Here is a 14107-nt window from a genome sequence, read left to right on the forward strand (position 1 = left end):
CCTGCTTCCTAGGTGTCCCAGGTAACATGCTGTGTTCCGATGGAAAAAAAATCCAAAGTTGAAGTTCTTTTTTCTTCCTTGCCTATTCTCTAGAGCACCGGTCCTACTCTTCTCCTAAGACTCATTCTGTAAATATCAACTACAAGTATTAGTTTAATAATACAAAGACAGTCCTTCATAGCTAGTTTGTATTCAAAGCTTGTACTTTCATATGCTTGAAAGACTGTTAATACCTGAAAAGTTCAACAAAATCTTAGGATTCTCATTCTTCTCCACTTAAATCAAAATTTTAATTCATTATTGATTACACAAGTTAAAAATTCTGAAAAGAATTTCAATTCTTCCTTCTTTCCTCTCTCTGGCTTTCCCCATGCTGTCAATTCTTTAAAGAAAATCTTACCTCTGATCCATCTCTTTTTCTCCATTTCTCTATCACCATCCAGCAGAGTTTGTTTTGCCTGGAATTCTCTAAATTTTTCGAAAGTCTCTCTTAAAGTCCTTCCTTCCTTCAACCTATTATTGAGCATATTCTGCCTAGTCTATCTATTTAGTGCCTATCCAGTAATCATTATCCTCTCCACCCTATGGAAGCCTCCCTGTGACAAGTCTAGTCATCTTTACCCAGAACGACTGAAACACTCACATTCCTGGTGGCAGCCTCTCACCTTTTATGGCCGTACACTCTACTCAGATTTCTAAAACTGTGATCTGACCATATAAGTTACTTACCTTTTCAGGCAAATAGCTCAGTGCTCTCCTGACCATGTGCTTAAACTGTACCAAATACTTGGAAGTTCCTGACTTAACATGTTAGCTTCAATATGTGCTTCCACATGTGCTTTCTTCTTTTTTGTTTTTTTTTTTTTTAAATTTTTATTGATTTTTTTACAGAGAGGAAGGGAGAGGGATAGAGAGTTAGAAACATTGATGAGAGAGAAACTTCGATCAGCTGCCTCCTGGACACCCCCTACTGGGGATGTGCCCGCAACCAAGGTACATGCCCTTGACCGGAATTGAACCTGGGACCCTTCAGTCCACAAGCCAACACTCTATCCACTGAGCCAAACCGGTTAGGGCCACATGTGCTTTCTTCTTATTAACTTGTTCAGAATCAGTGGCCATCTCAGGCAAAAATGTTAGTCACTTGGTCCCTGACAACCTGAGGCTACAAACTCAAGCTCCTACAGTATTAGTACTAATAGCCCATATCTATACAAGAAATCACATGGCCAACAGATAAGTGAGGACTCACTGAAATAATATTAGGCAAATATCTTACCAAATATCTTGCTTATACACATCTTTCTCATTCCGAGCCAGGAAGTTCCACTGGCTTAATATCTTCTCTTGCCTAACCAGGAAGTTTCACTTACTTAGAACCCCTCTTTATCATGCAGACAAAATCTTATATACTTCAATATCCAACTATATTCAAACTAGAGGCCCAGTGCACAAAATTCGTGCACGGGTAGGGTCCCTAGCAGCTGCCAGCTGGGGCCTTCCTTCATTCTGCGCCGCCCCCTGGTGGTCAGCGCACGTCATAGCGAGCGAACGAACTCCTAGTGGGTCCAACTCCTGAGGGGACACTTTGCATATCAGGCCTATTTATATATATATATATATATATATATATATATATATATATATATATATATATATATACATACACATACACACACACACACACACACACACACACACTAGAGGCCTGGTGCATAAAAATTTGTGCACTCAGGGGGATCCCTCAGCCCGGCCTGTGCCCTCTCGCAGTCTGGGACCGCTCAGGGGATGACCACCTGCTGGCTTAGGCCTGCTCCCTGGGGGGATTGGGCCTAAGCTGGCAGTCAGACATCCCTCTGGCAGCCCGGGAGCCCTCGGGGGATGTCCACTTGCCAGCGGGAAGCAGGCCTAAGCTGCAGTCGGACATCCTTAGCGCTGCTGAGGAGGCGGGAGAGGCTCCCACCACCACCGCTGTACTCGCAGCCGTCAGCCTGGCTTGTGGCTGAGCATAAATCCCCCTGTGGGAATGCACTGACCACCAGGGGGCAGCTCCTGCATTGAGCATCTGCCCCCTGGTGGTCAGTGTGTGTCATAGTGGCCAGTCTTTCTGCTATTAGGGTCAATTTGCATATTACTCTTTTATTATATAGTAGTGCTTGGCCAGCCTGGGTGAGGGGCTGATGGCTGTTTGCAGGTTGGCCACAGCCCCTTCAGGGTGGGGGTCTCCCCTGGGGTGCCTGGCCAGCCTGGGTGAGGGGCTGATGGCTGTTTGCAGGCTGGCCACAGCCCTTTCAGTGTGGGGGGTCCTGCTGGGGTGCCTGGCCAGTCTGGGTGAGGGGCTGATGGCTGTTTGCAGGCTGGCCACAACCCCCAGCCACCCAAGCTCCCAGTGGAGGCTGGCTGGGAAGCAGGTATCTGAGATTTATTTGTCTTCTATAATTGAAACTTTGTTGCCATGAGTGGAGGCCACAGCCGGCCAGGGCAGGCTGGAAGCTTGGTTTCCTCCACTGCCCGGGCAACCAAGCCTCCTGCTTGCTCCAGCTCCGTGGCTGCCAGCCGCTGTCTTTGTTGGGTTAATTTGCATATAGTCGCTCTGATTGGCCGGTGGGCGTTGCTTAGGGCGTAGCAAAGGTGCGGTTAATTAGCATCTTTGTCTTTTATTAGTGTAGATAGATAGATAACAAGAGATACCTATATTGCCTTTCAAAGAATAGCTAACGGGAATAAGATAATTATCATTGAGGAGATACCAATTCTATGCCCTGCAGGGTGATTTTTTTTATCTCGAATTATCAGACCAATCTTTACTCATTATACAGTAAGAGAAAACTCATAGTTAACTCAACCCCTCCTGGCCCCACATGTCCCCAACTCCTTCACTGCTAGGCCAGCTTATATAAAAATCTCTTTTGACACGGAATAATATGTTGACTTTCACTCTTATTTTGCTTCATAATTTTTGGTGAATTTTATTTCTTCCCAGCAAACTAAACACAGAACTGATGAGACAAAAAACCTCCCTGAAGGAAATTCCACTTAAGTAAAGGTTGAATTAAAAAATGAGTTATGGCCCTAGCCATTTTGGCTCATGGATAGAACGTTGGCCTGTAGAACAAAGGGTCTTGGGTTCGATTCCAGTCAAGGACACGTATCTTGGTTGCAGGTTCCTCCCCGGCCCTGTAGGAGGCAACCAATCGATGTGATTCTCTCACATCAATGTTTCTCTTTGTCTTTCCCTCTCTTTTTCACTCTATGGAAAAATATCCTCAGGTGAGGATTAACAACAATGAAAAAAGAGTTAGGAGTGTCAACTTCCCCACAAAATCCTGTAACTACAGCCACAGGGCAGAACACAGTTGCTAATGGAACATATATGAATTATAACACATAATTGTAACACAGAAGAAATTCTTTGCCAACAAAGGTCTGTGTTGATCTGGGAAATAAAAAAGATATGGTTACCTTTTTTATATGTCCCATCCACTCCTTTGCCCATCTTATCTTTGCTGCTTACATCCCCCTCCATGTAGGGAAAGACTCTGGCCTGGTGAGTCCAGAGATAGTCATTAGACCCAAAGAAGAGCACAGGGAACTCGCCCACATCATGTCTCATCTTATCAATGTTGGAAGGTACAGCTCGAGGATGGCAGATCTCAGCTGGCCACCACCTGGGAAAGGTAAAAACAAAGAAGGAAAACTAAAACACTGCAAAGCACTAGGAAGATAGCCTACCTTTTAGGACAGGAATAAGGAATAGCAATGTCTATCTATCCACATTAAAGTCTGATCTTGAGCATTCTTACAATCAAACTAGAAAATAAAACAATTAGTATGTGCCAAAAGCCTGAGAACACCCGTCTGCACAAATGTGCTTCCATACTCAGACACACTCCCTTATACTCACGTTATTCTACTTCATGGATTATATAACAGAAAATAATTAGAAATATGAACAAAGCTTTATAGAACTATGATCTAGAAGAATGAAAACCTGAAACAACTTAAATGCTCAACGTTAAGGGAATGACAGAACTATAGTACACTGTCATGAAATATAATTTGGCCTTCAAAAAGAATAGAAAAATGACATCAAGGAATCTGCCCCCCACAACCATCTTAGGATAATTTGACATTAGCTATTAAAGCTAGAAAACCCTACCATGCTATTCTATCCTGAGAATGCCCCAGAGAAGCTCCTGTGCATGTACACTAACATATTAACAAAATGTTCATAGTGCAAACAAGAGAATGGATAAGTGAACTACACAGACAACACTGTATGCCTATGTTGTATGAAGGAACTAGAGTACTGTGCTAACAACAATAAATCTCAAGAGAATAGTGAATGAAAAAAGTAAGGTGCAGGAAAATATAACAATTCCTTTCTATAAAGATGTAAAACATGCCAAACAAAATATTATACATATGGCAAATCTATGCAGCAAGGCAAAGAAATGAAAACACAAACTGCAGTATGTGGCTATCTCTGTGGATAGGGAGAGAATGAATTCAGAGAGGAAGACTCAAAAGCACCAGTAATGAACTGTTTGTTTAACTGGGAGGTACATACACAGGTGTGCCTTTTGTTATTCTTTAAAGTCATTCATGTTACAATACCCTTTTGTACATTCCATGATCAATAAAAATAATTTTAAAAAGAAAAAGCAGGACACAAAAACTGAGGCCCTAGCCAGTTTGGTTCAGTGGACAGAGTGCTGGCCTACAGACTGAAGGGTCAGATTTGATTCCAGTCAAGGGCACATGTCTGGGTTGCAAGTTTGCTTCCTAGTAGCAGATGTACAATATGCAGCCAATCAATGATTCTCTCTCATCATTGATGTTTCTATCTCTCTCTCTCCCTCTCCCTTTCTGTCTGAAATCAATAAAAATATATTTAAAAAAAAAACACCCACAAAAACTGCATATAAGTCCAATTATTTTGAGGGTATGTGTATTGATGTGTCTGCAAATAAATATACCAAAATGTTAGCAATGTATCTTCCTTGTTTGTAAATTAATGAATTTCCTACTGAAAATATGTATTTAGTAGAGGATTCATGCACCAGTGGAGTCCCTTCCCTGGCCTGCAAGGATGAGGCTGAAACTGGCTCTCCGACATCCCCCAAGGGGTCCCAGATTGCGAGAGGGCACAGGCCACAACGAAGGGACCCTACTGGTGCATGATTGGGGCTGGGGAGGGACTGTGGGAGGGCCCCAGGGCATGTCCGGCCTGTCTGGCCCAGTCCTAATTGGCCCGACCCCAGCAGCAAGCCAACCTACCGGTCAGAGCATCTGCCCCCTGATGGTTAGTGCCCATCATAGCAACTGGTCAAATGGTTGAACAAATCGTCAGACACTTAGCATATGAGGCTTTTATTATATAGGATTCTGATGACTGCAACATATATTTAGTTTTTTCTTTTCTAATGGAAAATAAATGGGGAGGCCTTGCTTAAATAGGGAGATCATTAAAAAATATTAGGGCTTGCCACAGCCATTTGGCTCAGAGGATAGAGCATCAGCCTGCAGACTGAAAGGTCCCAGGTTGCAGGCTTGATCCCTGGCCCTGGTTAGGACATATGTGGGAGGTGACCAATCAATGTCTCTCTCTCACATTGATGCTTCTATTTTTTTGTTTTTCCCCCTACCTTTCACTCTCTATAAAAATCAGGATTAACAAAAACAAAATATATATGTGTGTGTGTGTGTGCACACACACACACACACACACACACGTATATGTATATTAAGGTCCTGGCCAGTGTGTCTCAGTGGGTTGGGCATCATCCTGTGCACCAAGAGGTTGCCAGTTCGATTCCTGGTCAGGGATACATGCCTGGGTTGCAGGTTTGATCACCCGGGGGGTGGCGTTGGCATGTAGAAGGTAGTAGATCCACATCAACATTTTTCTCTCTCTCTCTCAAAATCAAGAAACTATTTTTAAAAAGACACAAAAACTCTATGGGAATGGATATAAGAGTGTACAGGAGAAATGGATTAGTAGCGGAAAGAAATGTGGGGAAATAATGTGTGTGTGTGTGTGTGTGTGTGTGTGTGTGTGTATAAAAGTGAAGGGGGGAGGGGAGGGAAGGAAGAGATTAACCAAAGATGTTATATGCATATGAGAGGCCCAGTGCACAGATTTCGTGGGGTCCCTTGGCCTGGTCTGTGGGGATCCGGCTGAAACTGGCTAACATCCCCTGAGGAGTCCCAGATTACAAGAGGGCACAGGCCAGGCTGAGAGACCCCACCGGGCATCAAATATATATATAAATAAAACACTGTATCTAGGAGATCCCAAGAAACAGGACGATAAAAGAAATGATTGCCTGTCTACTTCATGCTTACTCACCTGTATCGTCCAACCTTTACCCAGACAATTTCCCTGTAATGTGGTTTTTTGCCTGCCTTACAGTCATTGCAATACCAGTTTCCTTCAGGGATATCAATGTTCAGGCATTCCCGATGAAAAGCAGCAGGGCAAGAATCACAGCACAGAAGGCTGCCTCCTGTAAGAATAAAAAAAATTTGGCACTCAGAATCACAAGGCTACATATAAAGACCCAGCTGAAATAGCTTTTGCTCAGTTCCTAAACAATTATTTATCTCTCAGCCAAAGGCCTAGTAATTTAATTAGTTATTCAGAAAGACTTTCCTACAAGGGCACTCCCTTTCCAATATTCCTGAACCACACCCCTAAAAAGGCTAGTTAGGTCAACAGCAAATAAACATGAGATCTTATTGGCAAAATTAAGTTAAGGCAAACCTCTAAAAGTCAAATGTGTATATACACAATATATATATATTCTTTCTTTTCACTAAAAGACAAAACACTAAACAGAGTATCAATGACAAACAATGAGCAGGGTATAAAAAGCACAAGCTTCAACTGCTGTTAGACTTAAGCTCTAAGATCATATGGCCTTGGGGGATTCACTTTTCTTTTTCGTCTCCCCCCCCCCCCCATTAATTTATTGGGCTAACACTGGTTAACAAAATTATACAGGTTTCAGGTGCACAATTCTGTAACACATCATTTGTACACTTTTTTGTGTATTCATCACCCCAAGTCCTGTCTTTGTTGGGAATTCACTTTTCTTGTTGAGCTGTAATTCCTTCAATGATAAGGTGTTTTCTACAATGAACAATAAATAAGCATATCTGTTTGAGTTGTAAGCAAGTGATTAAATTGCCTAGTAGTGTCTAACTTTTAAAATTGCTTTTATGTATGTATTTATTTATTTTTAACGTTTGGCACTCTTATGACACCTATAGCACCTTTTCAAAATCACATTTATAAATGCACAAATGTAACACCTAAGCTAAAAAGGATATAGATTATGATAACATACAATGATCAAAAACAAAAAAAACACAATAAAATATAATGATCAAAATATATTGTAAGAGATTAGAGTTATTTCTAATAACTCTACTTTCTTTGTAATGTATGAATAACCAGAACTAGCAGTAGCACTGAAATTTTTATTGGTGACAAAAAGCACAGGTAGTAATGTAGTTTACTGCATAAACTTCAGATACATATAAGTTCCCCCCCGTCTCCATTCAAGTTTTCAGACAATGTTTATTATATGTATTGCAGTGACAATAAATTTTTACTTCTTAAGGATTTTCACTCAAAGTGACTCAATTTACATACTTGAATCTGAAATCCTCAGGGCTGCAGATAAAGAATTTCAGCCTAGCTAGTGGTTCAGTAGTTGAGCACTGACCTATGAACCAGGAAGTCACAGTTCAATTCCTGGTCAGGACACATGCCAGGGTTGTGGACTTGATCCTCAGTATGGTGCATGCAGGAGGCAGCCAATCAATGATTCTTTCTCATCATTGATGTTTCTAACTCCCTCTCTCCTCCTCTCCCTTCCTCTCTGAAATCAATAAAGATAAGGCCAAAACAAAAACAAAAACAAAAAAGCCTTATCTTATGCCAGAAATGAGCATGACCCAAATATGCCAGGCTCAAACATGTACCTCTGAAGTTTCACCCTAAGGAATTAGTGAGGAATAAAACCTTAGCAAGGTATACATCCACATCCATCGTGACCTCACTGTGCCTCCTTTACCTCGTAAAATCCTACGAGAAACTTAATTTTGTGACACTATTCTTGTACATTTTCCACCTGTGCTATTTTCCTATTCTCAACCTAAAGCAGGCTTTTAAAACAAGCTTTAGGGTATTTGTTTTGTTGGGGCCAGGTACATGTGCTTAAGACCCAACTCTTGCTTCACTTATAGAAGTTACCCTTTAATCTGTTGTATTTGGGAGTTCAAATTCAGAGTGAGATATCATTTGGAAAATTCTGCTGCTACAAAATAAGTCTGAATAACTTGTTTACTCAATATATATAGCCTGTGCTCTATGCTCTGAAACTCATTTATTCTTGTGCATTTTGTGGGTGAGTGAAACAATTTTAGCAGGAGACATAAGAATGACATAGTCACATAAGTTTAACTGCCCCAATAATGTAATACCTTCTACAACATTCCTATCTATGCTTTGTTATCTGCTGAGTCACAATATAATAGCATAGTTTGCCAACTACATGGACTGAACAGAAAAACTTTCCTTTTACCAATATGGCATTCATGACACACTGGAAGTATTTCACATACAATAAGTATCTGAATTAGGTGTTCAAAGAAGGATATTTCATAAGACATCTGGACAAAAAGAATACCCAATAAAAAGAGTCAAAGATCAGAGCTGAGAAGAATTAGTTGGCAAGCACATCAGCTTTTCAGGAAGGACATAATAGAATATGAGGAAAGAAATAAGCAGGATTAATCTGAGTAGATAGGTGGGAAGCAGGCAGGAGGGTCTATACTGGCAGTAAAGGACGTGTATAGGAGAGAAAGGCAGGAAGACAGAAGAGGAAAAACTCATGAACCATCAAAGGAAACCACAAGATGAAAAAGTACCATTTGGTGAAAGAGGATAAAAAAAAAATTTAAACATTGCTGAATTCTAGGAATGGATTCCTTCCAATTTAGCCATTTACCATACTATTATCCTAATACTCTGGATGACACCTTCGGTTTTTCCTATATATGGGCCCCCCCAAAAAATATTTTTTTCTAAGACTTCATTCTCTCCCAGTACTCGAACACCAAGATAATCTTAGATAGTGAGATCAGAAGTTCTCAGGCTTTTTTGCATTAGCACTTTATACTAAAAAAACAAAGATTCCCAAAGACTATCGTTTATGTGGGCTAAAAATATTGATATTTACCAAACATAAACTGAAATTAATAAAAATATTGAACATTAATTCATTTTTATTAACAAATCTATTATGTTAACATAAATAACATTATCTATTTTATGTATTTTCCAAAACGAAATATTATTAGTGAGCTCAAGGTTTTACATTTTTACAAATATTAAAATTAAATTTGTTGTAATATGTTGTTTGGATGATGTCCATGAAAAAAATGATCTCTCAACCTGGCTAGGTGGCTCGGTTGCTTGGAATGTTGTCCCATAGACCTAAAAGATTGTGAGTTCCAATTCCAGTCAGAGCACATATCATTTGTGGGTTTGGTCCCTAGGCAGGTCATTTATAGGAGGCAACCAAGTGATGTTTCTCTCTCTCACCCCCTCTAAAAATCAATTTAAAACAAAAGTTTATTTTTAAAAAAGAAAAGAAGCCCTAACAGGTTTGGCTCAGTGGACAGAGTGTCAGCCTGCGGACTCAATGGTCCCAGGTTCGATTCCGATCAAGGGCATGTACCTTGGTTGCGGGCACATCCCCAGTGGGGAGTGAGCAGGAGGCAGCTGATCAATGTTTCTCTCTCATCGATGTTTCTAACTCTCTATCCCTTTCCCTTCCTCTCTGTAAAAAAAATCAATAAAATATATTTTAAAAATAAAAAAGGAAAAGAAAATGATCCCTCACAGATAAATAGTTGAAAAAAGGAGTACTTTAAAAACTTGTTCAGTAACTGTACATATTCCTTCTTTGGTACTATTCACTTAAACTTCAAAGGATAGACTTTATTTGCAATATCAAATCTGAAATCATATCAATAAACTTTTAGTACTAATACATTAAAATTCATCGATCTGTCTAATACTTTGAATGGATCTTTTATATATGCCTTTTTTTTTTTAACATCACACATTGGTTATATGAAAACTGTTGGTTTGCTGAATCAGCTAGATCTTCCCAAAGTTATTCTATTTCATTGTGTAATAACAAACGGCCACATTTTGTTAATATCACCATGATTTCATCAGGAAATACTAGGAAGCTGTTAAGCTCAGGGTGGTAGTTTTCCAAAATTCTAATTTTCACTTAAGAGCTCAAATTTTATGATTGGCAACAATTTCTGTCAGTTGTTTTTCTTTAACTGGCAGGCTTGCTTTCATCCATTTTCAAGAAAAAGTTTGACAAATAAATATGCAAGTATGAAGAGCCATAGTTTGTCAGTAATGCAACTAAAAATGGTTTTCTATGAATAAGGCAGCTAGTTCAGACTGGCATCCTAATTGCATGACTGCTTTTACTTAGACCATTAGTATGAAACATGTGTACTTCCTATTTTATCACACAGAATATTAAAGCAATATTCACTTGAAGGTTGAGATTTAATAAAATAAATATATTTTACTTTTAATCAAGGACAGTCTTAGGTGAAACTTTCATGATTTTTACTGCAAGTATAGGGTAACAAAGAATACAATGAACACTTAGAGTTGTAAGGTTTTGGAGCCATCACCTTGATTTGTGTTCAGGTGCCAGTTTTACCCAGCATTGATTTTGCACCATTAGTGAAAATGTCAACAAAGTTAAAAAGGCAAGTAACATCTTCACATTACTACAAAAGAGTTACGATCTCATGGAAGCCAAGTAAAGGGTATCTAGGCACTCCCTGCTTCTCAGGGATACTAGGTATACTGGTTAATAACGGCGGATTTTGTAATCAAATAAAACATGGTAATTTCAAGAGAAACATCAAAAGTGATTTATTCAAAGTAATAGCCATCGCTAGCTACACATTTCCCCCATCTTTCAGGTAATTTGTGGATACCGTCCCAATAGAACATTTCTTGTTTTGAGGCAAACCATTCATAGACCCAGTTTTCCACTTCTTCGTATGTTTTGAAGTGCATGTGACATGGATAAGAACAAGTAGTAATCTGAAGGAACCAGGTCTGGTGAATAAGGCGGGTGTGTTAAACGTGTCTTTAACTGGTTTTGAAGTGTGTGATGGTGTGTCATCACGAAGCAAAATTACTTTGCCGTGTCTTCTGGCACATTCTGGTCATTTCACGATCAAAGCGTGGTTCAAACTGATTATTTATTGTAGGTATTAACGGTTTCATCTGGTTTCAGAAGCTCATAATACATCACACCTACCTGATCCCAACAAACGCAGAGCATTGACTTCTTTCTGAAGCGATTTGGCCTTGCAGTCGATGTTAATGGTTGACCTGGAATAACACATGATTTTGTGTATTTGGGATTCTGAAAATAAACCCACTTTCATCGCCAGTCACAATTTGAAGCAAAAAAGACTTTTTTTTGTGCCATTGAAGCAACATTTTACTGATGACTTTTCGGTTTTCATTTGTCTTTTGTTCAGTTGATGTGGCACCCATTTTCCTTCCTTTAAAATCTTTCCCATTGCTTGTAAACGATCGGAAATTGTTTGCTGAGCAACGTTTAATCTTTCTGCAAGTTGTTTTTGAGTTTGACATGCATCTTCATCGAATAATGCTTGTAATTGTTGGTCTTCAAACTTTTTCGGTTGACCTGGACGTTCTTTGTCTTTCACATCGAAATCATCACTTTTAAAGCGTTTAAACCAGCGCTCACAAGTATCTTGAGATGGAGCATTTCACCATTAGCTTCCCAAAGTATACAATAACTTTTTATTCAAAATAAAGTAATAAATTAAAACTTCCTGAAAATGCTCTTTTTTTGGGCACAAAATTAGACATTTTTAAGCATAAAAATATCTATGATGTTAAAACCTTCAGAAAATTTGACATATGAAGTTTTTTTAAAATATATTTTATTGATTTTTTACAGAGAGGAAGGGAGATAGAGAGTTAGAAATATTGATGAGAGAGAAACATCGATTAGCTAAGCTGCCTCTTGCACATCTCCTACTGGGGATGTGCCTGCAACCCAGGTACATGCCCTTGACCAGAATCGAACCCGGGACCTTTCAGTCCGCAGGTCAACGCTCTATCCACTGAGCCAAACCGGTTTCAGCTGACATATGAAGTTTTGAAGCTTGCTGTCAACACAACCAAACAGCATACATATCAAATTGCATACTTATCAACATATGTGTAACTCTGTCTATTGTAAAAAAAAATCCACATTATTAACTGGCACACCTAGTACATGGATCACACTTCAAGAGCTGCTGTTGCAACTACTAGGTTTCTTGGGCACTCATAATTATGGAACTCGATAGCTTTTCAGTGTCCAACCATTCCATCAGCTACAATCGGCATCATATGGGCACTTTTATTGTGAAACCAATTTCCATTCATTTCATCATACTCTCAAATTAAAAACAAAAACAAAAAACCTAGCCCTGGCCCAGTGTTTCGGTTGGAGTGTCATCCCATACACCAAAAGGTTGTAAGTTCAATCCCTGGTTAGGGCTTGTTTAGGAGGCAACCAAACCAATCAATGTTTCTCTCTCACATCGATGGTTTTCTCTCCTCACATCGATGGTTCTCTCTGTCCCCCCGCCCCATCTCTCTCTAAAAAAATCCGTAAAGACATATCCTCAGGTGAGGATTAAAAAAAAATTATCTTTTTAAGTCTAATGTAGAAACTATTTCATCTTCCCAAGTTCAAGAAACATGAAAAAGTTGGAGCCTACACTTCAGCATCCCAGATACATGTTTACATTCTATGGGGTGAATTACAGAATGTTATATTTAAATGCTATTAAATACCAAAATTCTGTGTTTAACTTTATTTAAACAAAAGAAAGGTGATTAATAATAGGCAGCAGTTTTCACAAGAGAGTTTTATATTATAAAAACAAAAAAGAATGTATAATTCATAAAGTTTTATACAGGACAATAACAAAGCTAACATAGTCCTCTTTGTGCATTGAAACATTGCTAACTACACCAAAGCTCCACTTTCTACACGTATTAACTGCACTTAAATCTTCTACTTTACTTATTACATATTAACATCATAATCTGAGGATGCCAACTATGTCCTGACCCAAACCCTAATCAATAGATGGAGTTTTAACTTCAATTGTCATGTCAGATAAATCTTGAGAGCAAAAGAAAAATTCCACTTTTTGTTGGCTTTAGCATTATTTTTGTTGTTTAATCCTTACCTGAGGACATTTTTTCCATTGCTTTTCAATGGAAGGAGGGAGGGAGGGAGGGAGGGAAGGACGGAGGGAGGGAGGGGAGGGGAGGGGAGGGAACATTGATGTAAGAGAGACACATCGATTGGTTGCCTCCCCACATACACCCCAAATGGGGACCGGCTATTGAATCTGCAACCCAGATATGTGCCCTTGGCTGGGAATCAAAGCAGAGAGAGACCCTTGGATGAGCCAGCCAACACTCTAACCACTGAACCACAATGGCCAGGGCAGCATTATTTAGCATACCCAAATTTCTCAAAGGTGGTTCTCATTAAATTATACATGTTCCTTGTTTTTTTAAAACTAGTCCATCAACATGTTTATAACCAGCCAAGTTTTCATAAAATTGCATCACCAATCCTACGTAATAATAGCCTAATATGCAAATTGTCCTTGGGCAGTCATTCCACCGAGAGTTCGCAGCTTGCTATGATATGCGCAGACCACCATGGGGTGGCGCAGAACATGGCAGGAGCAAGCAGGGCCCAATTGCTGCCCAGCTCCCAGGTGCTGAGGGAGCCGGGGGGGGGGGAGGGGGGCGTGGGGGGGTGCAGCCCCGACTGATCACACCACAGATGGGATGGTGGAGCAGGTGAAGGGGGGGGGGGGTGCCAGGCCAAGGAGGGGCTGCGAGGCTGGGGCCCGATCTCTGCAGGCCACTCCGAGGGACCCCACCTGTGCACAAATTTGTGCACGGGGCCTCTAGTAAGTAGATATTCAAAAAATG

At 40.0% G+C, this 14107-nt stretch overlaps 1 protein-coding gene across 1 annotated transcript in view; it reads right to left on the reverse strand.

The window, feature by feature from the left end:
- Positions 1-14107, reverse strand: part of NSD1 (nuclear receptor binding SET domain protein 1) — a 146343-nt gene that overhangs the window by 23452 nt on the left and 108784 nt on the right. Inside the window, exons 15-16 of the mRNA XM_081091701.1 lie at positions 6353-6509; positions 3463-3668 (exon numbers count right to left, since the gene is read on the reverse strand). Of these exons, the coding sequence (XP_080947827.1) occupies positions 3463-3668; positions 6353-6509 (363 nt within the window). The remainder of the gene's footprint in view (positions 1-3462; positions 3669-6352; positions 6510-14107) is intronic.

Source organism: Myotis nattereri (genome assembly GCF_964212035.1).
Source record: "Myotis nattereri genome assembly, chromosome: 5".
Lineage (NCBI taxonomy): Eukaryota > Metazoa > Chordata > Mammalia > Chiroptera > Vespertilionidae > Myotis > Myotis nattereri.